Here is a 13,715-nt window from a genome sequence, read left to right as displayed (position 1 = left end):
ATAAATAATAAAGCTGTGAACTAAAACACATTACAACAAATATGATTTTCACATAACTTTTGTCTAGATTTGAAAAGTTTTCCTAAAGTTGTAAAATTATATTGATATCTTAATGATACTGGACAGAAAAAAAATTAGACGAAACGAAAAAAGTAGTAGCAAGTTATTTAAGTTAATCTAGTAGGTTACTAATTAAAATGACGGGTCAAGGGGAACATCTCGGTGTTGTATTGGATCTGGGTACACAAAACACAAAAGCAGGTTTTGCAGGCGAAGCTTTTCCTAGATATGTTATACCAACCAAAGTTGGACGGTGAGAATATTATTTTTTTACTATTTTATCTCATTGAAAATTGCCACGTGTCAATATGGGTAATAGGCCGGGTAGATTTAACTAGTTTTAATACGATTCACGTAAAATTATGACACGCAGTATGGCATATTACATAGCGCGCAGAACACATGGCTTTAGGGTTCTGTGGCAGAGACCACAGCCACGAGTAGCGTCGTCCATTCATTAGGTGGACAAACGGCGTTGGATATTGGATTTTTATTGACGAGACTTAAGTCCAGTAATTGACATCATATGGCTAAAATGATGATGAGAATATTCAAAATGGAAATCAAAAGTTCGTAAATGGATGCTTAATTTCATTGTTCTGAGACATTTAAAAATGCAAGCAAACACCAGATGATAGAGTTGTTTATTCTATTTTATACTTCTATAAAATGTATTATTGTCATCGTTATTATTTAAGCCACATGACGGCTACTGGACATGGTCCTCTCCTGATTTCCAATAAGATAAATTGGAAACTCAACACCGGTAGACGATCTACACTGCACTTGCCAATCCGTAATTTCCACTTCAGAACTTTAAGGCCCCAACTGCGAGCCGTTCTTCGAGCTATGCATATCTCGCCCACAGTCAACATATTTGCCAATTCGTTGGGCTGTGCAGTTACATTCGTTCAGACAAAGATCTCGTCATTCCTGATTTTATGTTTAGTTTAAGTTATTGTAATATAATTATGTTCATTATTCCAATATTTTAACTGATACGTATTAAAAGTCGACTAGATGGACTCGTTAACAGAAATAGAGTTTACCTAGAAAATTTCATTTCTGAAACTACGAAACCTAGTAACATTATCAAATAAATGTGGCGTAAACTTTCGTGATTCGCTTTCCTTTTCCAATCACATTAAAATAAGTACATTCTGTCCCGGTCTATTGGGCATATGTGTCAATCAATTTTAAACAGGATTAGATTTCAAGCGGCCATTTATTCTGCGCGCTATGTGGCTTGCCTACTGCAATTCCAATTTAGTAATCCGATGGGCTATATTGGTTATTTTCATTTGTCTAATGATCTCATCATTGCTAATTAGATTTTTAGTTTGGTTCATGATTATTTAAATGTTTTGCAACCGTTAATATAGTATATTTAAGAGTCTCCTTAACGGACTCCACATTTCTAGACCGACCAATAAACAAATGTGTATGTATTATACTAATATTATGTCAATCTGATACAGATTTAGAAACAGTGGCCTTTTAGACGGTTTGCCTGACTTCGTATTTGGAGAAGAGGCTGTAAAAATGAGGGGAGTAACCAATTTGTGTTCGCCCATACAAAACGGTCTTGTTAATAATTGGGATGACATGGAAAAACTATTGCATCATATATTTTACAAAGAGCTTCACGTAGCTCCTGAAATGGCTAAAATAATGTTTGTTATTCACCCGTTAACTTCGAAAAATGATAAGTATGAATTTTATTTACAAAATTATACGATTACTTTATTAAACCGAATTGTTTGCACTATGCATATTGCAAGGCATAGTAATCCATCACAGATCGCCACTATGGCCGGTTCTTCGCTGCCTGCGTTTACATGATAAAACTGTTAATGAAACAATAAAACAAAGGTTTACTATTTCGAATAGGCATTGCTAAACATCTTCGAAAAGTTAGGCATAGTACATTTTTTATATACTTCTACCAAGTTCAGAATATTGATTCTATTGAGAAGAATCTGATAAGAAACTCGATAGTTACTCTTTTTAAGCCAATTTTACAATTTATTCAAGTAAGAAATCTATTTGTCACATGAAATTCAGCATGATATTAACCATAGGCATATTTGTCTTAGATATATATAATTTTTAATTCAATAATATGATTTATTGATCAATTTTCCTTGACTATTTGACAGGGAGAAGATAACAGAAATTTTATTCGAATCGTTCATGGTACAGGGAATGTACTTAGGTATATCTCCAGCTCAAGTTTTATTTGCGAGTGGTAGAACTTCGGGAGTTGTATGGGAAAATGGTTGTTCTTGTACGTATGCAGCACCGGTGTTCGAAGGGTTTTCTTTAAAGAACTCCATTGTTACATCGGAAATTACCGGAGATGTTTTAACTAATCGACTGTTCGATCTAATGTCGAACATTGGATATTGTTTCACAACGCCTGCGGAAAGATTAATCTTGGAAGATATTAAGGTGTTTAAACATTTTTTTTTATTAATAACCATCTTCTCCGGCAGACTTTTTACTGTGGAAACCTATAGGCCTATTCGTCACCATCGTCATATTAGCTGATAAACGCTCGCTGTTAGGAATAGGCTTCTTCCGAAGATCGCTATGATCATCGGTCCTGCACTGCTTGCATCCAGTGACTTAATTATGTCGTCGGTTCAACTAATGGAAGCCCTACTGCCGTCGCGTGTACCGCCTCGTGATCGCCACTCTTTTGACCCCAATGGCCATTAGTTTCATGAGAAATATGCCACTTCAAACGAGAAATCTTTTGAGCTACAAGGTCTATTGCAGTAAAAAAAGAAAAACGAACGTTACGTATTTATTGGACACTTTATTTATTGATTTTATGTCTTTATAATATACAACGACAACTTACAAAAATAAATTGAAAAGGAAACTTAAATTCTGTTTATGCTTTACATAATGGCTGGGGTCGTCAAACGATAGGTAGGGAGCGGTGTTATATTACAGACTGTGATTTGTATGGAAAAAGAAAAGTATTGTTTTAAATATATACTGTACGTAATTACTCAGTTTTTCTTTCAATTAAAAACTTCCTTTTATCGTAATAAAAGATAAAATCACATTTTGATTTTAGTAGATAAATAAATCATGTATAAAAAAGTAAAACTAATAATAAATTTATTTATTTAAGTCAAAACAATGCTACGTCGCTAAAGATTATGAAAATGAAATAGAAATTTTCGTAGCGACTGAAGAGAATAAAGTACAGTACAACCTTCCGGACGGACAACACATTTTTCTGGGCGAAGAAAGATTCAAATGTCCGGAAATTCTATTTCAGCCTCAACTATCGGGTCTGAAATGTCCTAGTGTTGTTGATGATATTTCTTCTAGTATTAAAAAATGCGATTTCGATTATAAATCGTTATTCTATAATAATATAGTATTGTCTGGTGGATCCAGTTTATTAAATGGGTTAACAGATCGATTGACCATTGAACTGAGTAGACAGGTGAAGAGTTTAGACGTGACGTGTAAAATTGATGCAATGCAATCAAGAGATCTAGCTGCATGGATTGGGGGCTCTATTACAGCTTCGTTTACATCTTTGAATGGATTTTGGATGACAAAAGATGAATATAACGATTCTGGATCCGAAACAGTCGCATACAAGTTTTTTTGAAATGTCAATAAATTTATGTACCCGATACAGATGTTTTATTGAAGTCAGAAATTTGTCATAAAAATAGATGCAATGCAATCAAGAGATCTAGCTGCATGGATTGGGGGCTCTATTACAGCTTCGTTTACATCTTTGAATGGATTTTGGATGACAAAAGATGAATATAACGATTCTGGATCCGAAACAGTCGCATACAAGTTTTTTTGAAATGTCAATAAATTTATGTACCCGTTACAGATGTTTTATTGAAGTCAGAAATTTGTCATAAAAATAGATGCAATGCAATCAAGAGATCTAGCTGCATGGATTGGGGGCTCTATTACAGCTTCGTTTACATCTTTGAATGGATTTTGGATGACAAAAGATGAATATAACGATTCTGGATCCGAAACAGTCGCATACAAGTTTTTTTGAAATGTCAATAAATTTATGTACCCGATACAGATGTTTTATTAAAGTCAGAAATTTGTCATAAAAAACGCCACAATGACCAGTCCTGCGCTGATCACATACTGCGACTCCTGCGATCTAGACTAAGTTTACTGGCTTGTGGCCGCTACTCTCCTTAACCTTTCAGCCCAAACGATTGCCGTGTATTTTTTATAAGTAAATAGTTTAATTTCCCTTTCATTGGATCTGAATTGGGTTAACCTGTAAATAGAATTAATTACTATTAACTCATACTTATTTCTCGATTGAACTTTGATTTTATCGTGTTTAACAACAAACCGTTTTTTTTAAAAAAATTGGCAGGGTATTTTTTCTCTAGCTGTTATATAATGAGGTGAATTACCTTGGCAGCATAGTTGCTGTGAAAAAGCTAAAATAAAAATAAAATATATCTCGTTTCAAGGCAAAATGTGACAATCAGTCTTATACTTAGATGCTATGCTCTATATAAAGCACCACATCTGCTCGTGACAAGGCATGTCTCATTAGACTACTAACACTGGATATCTACATATCTCAGGACAAGCGACGAGCTTAATGATTGATCGCTAAGTATGTAGCCTGAGCCTCTTTTCTCGGATTTACTCTCATGGAATGTTGCTCAAATTGGGATGTCGAAGTCCTTGGTCTTGTAAAACGGACTCACCGTACGATTTATTAGAAAAATGGTCCTCTTTTTGCGTCGAAGGATATCGCATGACGAGGAGTTATATGCGGAACATAATTTTAAATTATTGATAACTTGCCGTATCGTTTTTCGATTACTGTTTAGACTGAATTTTGACTGCCTCTTATGAAACATTCCTACTACCGATTCATATTTTTGGTCCCTAGAAAATATATGTCTTGGTGGAGTGAGGGTGAATTTTCTTTTTTATTTTTATATAATTAAAAATAATTGAGATAATCAATTATTTTCTCAATTTCGTTAAGAAGTAATACAGATATTTATCTGTTCCTTCATTATCGTTCAAAATACAGGTAATTATATCTACAATATTGCATTAGATTTGCATGCATTAGATTGACATTGACGTAGTATGTCATTATTTGTCAATTGCGTGTAAAAATCAAGAATTATTATTGTTAATTAACGAAGACTTTTCAAAAGCCCTTGAACTTCGAAATGTCTCTGGAGAAGCCGACTGTGATTATAGACAACGGAAGCTTCGATATAAAGGCTGGATTTTCGTGTGATAATCATCCGATTTCAATGTTCAGAAACGTAGTTGGTCGACCGAGTTATCTTAACGGAAGTTATGGGCGCGAACATTACGATGTATTTATTGGGGATGACGCTGTAGACAAGGCCGGAGCGCTGGACTTATGTTATCCTGTTAAAGGTGGTCGGATCGATAACTGGGACAACATGGAGAGGATTTGGCATCACATTTTCTATCGCGAGTTAAAAGCCGCACCAGACGATAGAGCTGTGATGCTGGAACTTGATACTTTGACGCCTTTAAGCGAAAAGTAAGTTATTTTAATAATAAAAGTCCAATAATTATTAAACATGTACTTTCATTATCTATAAATAATGCTGTTTGAAGCGTTGTCCCTATTAAAAAAGTCACAGAGACGACTATACGATCGAATCAAGAATGAGAAGATCCATAGATGAAAGATTGTAATCGTCATTGCGTAACGAATTGACAAGTTGCAGATAATGCCACAATGCGCGCAGAACAGGGGTTGGTGTCTTAAGATTCTGGAATGTAGACCACGGATTGGTAAGCATACCGTAGAACGTCCAATGAACGTCAAATAAAATGTTCCTCAAAATGGACAGTCTTCCTTATAATCGTCGGAAGACGCTGAATGTAGGACGCTTCCTAAAAGTCCTATTGAAAATATAATGGAGGGGGGAAGGTAGGGGGCCATGATAATATGATAATGTTTTCGTGTATTTCATTTGATTATTTCTTTTTAGGATCAAATGCTGCGAAATTTTTTTCGAAACTTTAAATTGTCCGTCGCTATGCATACGGCCTCAAAGTGTACTAGCCCTGTACGGATACGGTGTTACAACTGGTATATGCGTTGATATTGGATGTGATAACGCTAGCATTACTCCCGTATATCAAGGGGGTCCTATCACGTACGCACAAATGCAAACCAACCTCGGCGGTAATCAAGTTTCGGAATATTTAAAGAAAGAATTATATGAGAGAGGTTTATATGCTGGCTCACAAAATGATGAAACGATTGAAATAATTAAAAGGAAATGTTTGTACATAACGCCCGATGCAGCGATCTCAATTAAAGATTGCTGTAAGAAATTCTGTTTGCCAGACGGCAATGAGGTGAATGTAAGTCAAGAGGTGTTTATGGCCGCCGAAATGATTTTCCAGCCAGATTTGATAGCTTGTGACAAATGCAACTATATACCTTTACATAAGTCTGTGGTCATGTCCGCTTTGAAATGTGACGCGGAACTTAGACCTGAGTTATACGAGGCGGTTCTGTTATGTGGTGGGTCGTCTATGATTCCAGGGGTAGGTCCAAGGTTGAATACGGAGATAGAAAATTTGACGGAATGTCCCGTGAGTGTGTCAACCTCGCCGGAAGGCTATTCAGTGCCTTGGTTAGGCGGGGCTATATTCGCTTCTTTACCTGAAGCTAAGCAGTTGTGGGTTTCAAAGAAACGTTACGAAGATTACGGTGAAAAGATTGTTAAAAATAAATTCTCTTAATGTCTCAGTTTAATGGTAATTTATTTTGATTAATAAAGTTTATTTTAAAACTAGCTTTTGTTTGTTTGCATTCCTAATAAACTACACACAATACAAAGCGTAACACATAGTACATAGTCATTGTTAAGGTATTGCCAATGGCGCAAAAAAATATTTAATTTAAAAATAAATTGGTTTTCTCTCTATGCATTCGATTTTTAAATTTTTCTTAATATTAACAAGGGGCAAAAGTTATTTAATATAAATAATATATTATTTGTGTATTTATTATTAAAGCGTTATTCATTTTGCAGATTTATATACTACATTTAATGGTATGTATAAATTGCCTTTTTTAAATATTCAAATACCATATATTATTCTACCACTAAAAGCTGTTAAGGGTGGTACGGTTGCCCTATTTGATTATAACATGGTTACAACATTTTAACGACATGCATGTTGACTATTGATGGAAATTTTAGAAATAATTAAAAAAAATTGTTAATGAAAATCCGTGGATCATTATGATATTATTACAGAAATTAAAATTAATGTAATATTTTCACACCTATTTCGACTTAGTGCTGTTTTTAAAACGTCATCTCAAATAAAAATTGGCACGTTGATATTTTCGTTTAATTTCAACGTTTAATGGTTACAGATAGATAACATGTTGATTTATACTATAATATTAACAATATATTGATAAAGTATAGTAGCAAGTACGATGTACCAATATTTTTAATCGTATAAATCTATTTTTATATTGCTACTTCTATTATATGAAAATCTGAAGTAAGGATGTTGGGTTCAACAAATCAATATACATTTGTGAGTTATTCAAAATTAACATATATTGGTCATTATTAAAGACTTTTATCTCTCTAGCAATAGGGCTAAGTCCAGCTAAGCAAAAATTCCCCTTCATGTTCCCCAGTATTTATTTAAAACGGGTTTATTGAGTTTATTTGGTCACGAACCAAACTACACGACGATTTAAAATACACATAATTATTACCGTTATTTTTTCATTATTTATTCTTCACTAATTATTCATTATTGATTTGGCGAAGCATTTCCTGATGTTTAGCGATGACGAGGTTTACGATGGAACATGTTTGCCTGGAAGAAACATATACGCTTTTGTCTTGATGACTCCCAAGTTATAGTTGGTTGGAAACGCTAAGACATGTAGGTTTTTCAACTTCCTTACTATTACCACTATAAAAGTAGTAGCGAAACGCTTAGTACGGACGGAAGGGATTTCAACCATTTAAAAAATATCGGAACTCAATTTGAAATTTTTCATTTTAGAATAAAGATTTTATTATTTAATAAACAGTAATATCAATAATAACGTTTTAATACGCAATACTGCTCTATTAACGGAGGGGAATGTATGCGAGATACAATTGGGGTCATGAGAATTAATTGAGCCGTGATGTTTATTCGACAAGCATTTACAGACTCCTTGTTGCGCGCGCATATGTCATTTCGCTTAACCTTTATTCAATGAAACCCTTTATCATTCAAGTGAATTATTAATCAATAACGTCACACAATAAATTTGGCTTAAATTTTTAATATTAGTATTAACTTTGGAACTAACTTCTAAATTTGAATGTATGTATATTTGTTCATGTATATTTGATACTTATGTGTTCATAGAATTGATGTTGTTTCATTCTTATATACCGAGTGTTACGTGTAACGTCGGATACATTGTAGCTTGAACTTTCACCTACAGACACATACGCCTGTGATATTATGACTAATCTGTTTTAAGATATAAAATATATCGTAAAGAAACAAAAGAGTAAACATGTTACTATTCAAAGAAAACTCTTGTTCTTGTTTTGACATTTATTATTTTGTATTAAAATGTAATAAAACTATGGTTTATTTGAGAACTATAAACTTTGTGAGTTTTACCGAAATCCATTGTGATAAACAAAAGTCCTTAGTTCTTATTTATTTTCATAACAAACCTCTTGCGCGTGATGTTATTTTAAAAATGTGTAATGAATGCTTAAAGCACTCGAGCAGTAATGTAGTTGTTATGAATTTTGTTCAAATTATCAATCGTTATGTTTCTATGTTCACAGCGTTCGAGAGCTGATAGTGAATAACTGACGCGCAGCTGATGGAAGTTCTGCAGATTGTTGCAAATGATTCACCTGTTCGAGGATCATCTAATGTATCTGGTAAATATTTTTCACACTGTTGGAACACTTTTTAAAACAAATTAAAACGTACGTAATTGAGCTGACATCACAGTTATTATTTCCGTTTGCTTTCGCTAGATGTCGCTAGGTTTATTTTAAATCGCGATATTGTTTGGTCAGCGGCAGCATTCAAAGGTCTTGGCGTCGGAGTGACTCTTTGTACCTGATAAACCTGTATATAAATACAGTACACCTAACGAGGAATTTTTGCTAAGCGGCCCTCCTTAGTCCTATTGCTAGGGAGATAAGGCGCTTTAATAACAACCTGTGTCATGGTACTTATGACCAACCTACATAATATATATAAATATATATATATATATATATATATATATATATATATATATATATATATATTATGTAGGTATATATATATATATATATAATGTGGAGTGGCATCTGGAGACAATTACTTAAATAAACAAAAGAGACGTTTTGATAATATTAAATTCTTATATAATACAATTTTTATTGCTTCTTCATCTAAACAAAGAACGGAAGTTGTATATGATGGGGTCGCCTAGACTGTAAGTATAAGTTTGACGAGTTTTCAAAAAACGTCAACATATATATAAATATAAATAAATATATATATAAAGTATAGTAGTATAGTATATAGATAAAGTATAGTAGCAAGTACGATGTACCAATATTTTTAATCGTATAAATCTATTTTTATATTGCTACTTCTATTATATGAAAATCTGAAGTAAGGATGTTGGGTTCAACAAATCAATATACATTTGTGAGTTATTCAAAATTAACATATATTGGTCATTATTAAAGACTTTTATCTCTCTAGCAATAGGGCTAAGTCCAGCTAAGCAAAAATTCCCCTTCATGTTCCCCAGTATTTATTTAAAACGGGTTTATTGAGTTTATTTGGTCACGAACCAAACTACACGACGATTTAAAATACACATAATTATTACCGTTATTTTTTCATTATTTATTCTTCACTAATTATTCATTATTGATTTGGCGAAGCATTTCCTGATGTTTAGCGATGACGAGGTTTACGATGGAACATGTTTGCCTGGAAGAAACATATACGCTTTTGTCTTGATGACTCCCAAGTTATAGTTGGTTGGAAACGCTAAGACATGTAGGTTTTTCAACTTCCTTACTATTACCACTATAAAAGTAGTAGCGAAACGCTTAGTACGGACGGAAGGGATTTCAACCATTTAAAAAATATCGGAACTCAATTTGAAATTTTTCATTTTAGAATAAAGATTTTATTATTTAATAAACAGTAATATCAATAATAACGTTTTAATACGCAATACTGCTCTATTAACGGAGGGGAATGTATGCGAGATACAATTGGGGTCATGAGAATTAATTGAGCCGTGATGTTTATTCGACAAGCATTTACAGACTCCTTGTTGCGCGCGCATATGTCATTTCGCTTAACCTTTATTCAATGAAACCCTTTATCATTCAAGTGAATTATTAATCAATAACGTCACACAATAAATTTGGCTTAAATTTTTAATATTAGTATTAACTTTGGAACTAACTTCTAAATTTGAATGTATGTATATTTGTTCATGTATATTTGATACTTATGTGTTCATAGAATTGATGTTGTTTCATTCTTATATACCGAGTGTTACGTGTAACGTCGGATACATTGTAGCTTGAACTTTCACCTACAGACACATACGCCTGTGATATTATGACTAATCTGTTTTAAGATATAAAATATATCGTAAAGAAACAAAAGAGTAAACATGTTACTATTCAAAGAAAACTCTTGTTCTTGTTTTGACATTTATTATTTTGTATTAAAATGTAATAAAACTATGGTTTATTTGAGAACTATAAACTTTGTGAGTTTTACCGAAATCCATTGTGATAAACAAAAGTCCTTAGTTCTTATTTATTTTCATAACAAACCTCTTGCGCGTGATGTTATTTTAAAAATGTGTAATGAATGCTTAAAGCACTCGAGCAGTAATGTAGTTGTTATGAATTTTGTTCAAATTATCAATCGTTATGTTTCTATGTTCACAGCGTTCGAGAGCTGATAGTGAATAACTGACGCGCAGCTGATGGAAGTTCTGCAGATTGTTGCAAATGATTCACCTGTTCGAGGATCATCTAATGTATCTGGTAAATATTTTTCACACTGTTGGAACACTTTTTAAAACAAATTAAAACGTACGTAATTGAGCTGACATCACAGTTATTATTTCCGTTTGCTTTCGCTAGATGTCGCTAGGTTTATTTTAAATCGCGATATTGTTTGGTCAGCGGCAGCATTCAAAGGTCTTGGCGTCGGAGTGACTCTTTGTACCTGATAAACCTGTATATAAATACAGTACACCTAACGAGGAATTTTTGCTAAGCGGCCCTCCTTAGTCCTATTGCTAGGGAGATAAGGCGCTTTAATAACAACCTGTGTCATGGTACTTATGACCAACCTACATAATATATATAAATATATATATATATATATATATATATATATATATATATATATATATATATATATATTTATTTATATTTATATATATGTTGACGTTTTTTGAAAACTCGTCAAACTTATACTTACAGTCTAGGCGACCCCATCATATACAACTTCCGTTCTTTGTTTAGATGAAGAAGCAATAAAAATTGTATTATATAAGAATTTAATATTATCAAAACGTCTCTTTTGTTTATTTAAGTAATTGTCTCCAGATGCCACTCCACATTATAAGTATAATTGTTATTGTATAAATGAGTAATTAATTTAAAAAAAGGATTGTGTCAATTTTTATTAATTTATTAAATATAATACATTGGGGTGTTATTGTTCTTGAATGGAGACCGGCGAGTGTAGCGAAAGACGACCGCCCAACAAGATGGACAGACGGCTGAACTAACGACTATTTTTGATAAATTTACATTCGAGGTTCATTAATACGCGGTGATTAGTTTAAGGTGTAAAAGGTTTAAAGCTCATATGTTATTGAATAATGTACAGTACATACAGTTATTGACTGCCAATAATCTGTACTGTTACCGTTTTAAAGATAAGCTCATTTTTAATATAAATATCAACATAAGTATCATTCCGTAAATATTAACTATTGCTTATCGCGTTTCATTTTTAAATATCGCGGGATGGTGCGCTGTACGCTGCTCCGGGTTACAAGTTCCGACGCGTGCGGACAGATGGCGCCACGGGTACATTTGAATCGCGCTATAGTTGTTACTCTCGGGCTTATACAAGTCCCAGTGCTATCATTCGACAGCGACGCGAGATCAGGTCCACGAGCCCGTCCAATCAGGTCTTTAATTAGCATATATTTTTGTATAGCCGCTCCTTCAATCCTGAAGTCGGCTTTTAAACAAAGTATAAATAGTTTATTTATAGGAGAGGTTACAGTATAATCACTTTAAATATATATATGTGTATGTATGATATATATATATGTATGTAATATATATATATATATATATATATATATATATATATATATATATATATATATATATATATATATATATATATATAAACGCGGCGTTGTTATCGTCTCGGAACTAGTGACCTGCGAGTGTAATGTTTTTTTGTAGCGTTAGCATAGAAAAGATTGCGTGTAATCGTCGTTATTTAAATTTTTGTACACCGCGTCTTCAATCTTCGAAGTCTGCTTACTAACCAAGTACACACTTATCATTTCAGGATGTCCGTTGCACACAGGCCTCCCCCGCGGTGCACCGGCGCTTGTATGAATAGTCTTCACCCTGCTTGCGCGCTCGCTGCAAGAGCCGGCTAAGAGCAAAATATAAAGGGACGACGACCAGCAGAATCTCTCGAAAGGGCGGGGCATACAAAGCGAAGATTGTCACACACGCCCGGTGAGGAAGACGTCATTGACAACTATAGATCAGATATCAATAACACTTGTGTAATTTCAGTATCATGTATATCGTTTTACTACGCATCAGCTAAACTGATTAGGAAAAAAAAAACTCTATTTCAAGTAAATGTGTTGAAGGCAAATGTGTTCTTTGTAATTAAATTATTGATTGTCATTTTGGTTTGACCAGGTCCTGAAAAAGAATTTGTTTTTATTACTTTTAATAAAAGATGCATGCTCACATAATCACATCAAATTAGACAAATTGAAAACTCGTATGTTTTGAAGGCCATTGTGTTTATATCTTTTTTTGTTTCAATATTCGCTGTGAGCCGAAAACCGCAACGATATTTGGTAAAAATAAATAGGAAAAAAGTGGACTTCCGCTGCACTGATGCCAGACGGTTGGGAAAAAGTTTTTCTTTTGTTCTCCGAAATTCTACCTTGCCCTCCTCCTCTTCCGGGAGGTTAATTGGGGTCGCTGCCAGGATTGTTATTTATATCATTTGATACATTCATGTATTTTTCTATTTGACTGTCTCAGGGCAATAAATTTTGGCATTGTTGTTGAAAAAGCAAGATGGTCTTGGTTCAAGCTGTTCGTCCAATCGAGATTCTAGTAATTTCGCTAGTATTTTTGAATAGCCACGCCTTCAATCTTAAAGTCGGCTTATTACTAAGTATCAAGAATGTATTTGTACTTCAACTCAGAGGCGTAGCTAGTGGGTGGCGAGCGGGGCGGACGCACCAGGCACCACAAATAAGGAGGGCATCAAAGTTGAAAATATTTTTTTTGATTTTTTTTTTGAATGAT

At 33.6% G+C, this 13,715-nt stretch overlaps 1 protein-coding gene across 1 annotated transcript; it reads left to right on the top strand.

Moving 5' to 3' along the window:
• The first annotated feature begins 197 nt into the window (after positions 1 to 197).
• LOC137919650 (uncharacterized) lies at positions 198 to 6,840 on the top strand. Its single transcript, XM_068762782.1, has 6 exons — positions 198 to 313; positions 1,539 to 1,769; positions 2,220 to 2,511; positions 3,206 to 3,676; positions 5,247 to 5,620; positions 6,078 to 6,840. The coding sequence occupies exons 1-6, from the start codon at positions 198 to 200 to the stop codon at positions 6,838 to 6,840; spliced, it is 2,247 nt and encodes a 748-aa protein (XP_068618883.1).
• Positions 6,841 to 13,715: the final 6,875 nt, after the last annotated feature.

The sequence above is a fragment of the Battus philenor genome, unplaced genomic scaffold (genome assembly GCF_028537555.1).
Source record: "Battus philenor isolate CCGP_79_NKW_IND1 unplaced genomic scaffold, ilBatPhil1.0.hap1 SCAF_1, whole genome shotgun sequence".
Taxonomy (NCBI): domain Eukaryota; kingdom Metazoa; phylum Arthropoda; class Insecta; order Lepidoptera; family Papilionidae; genus Battus; species Battus philenor.
This window is presented reverse-complemented; position numbering and strand designations above follow the sequence as displayed.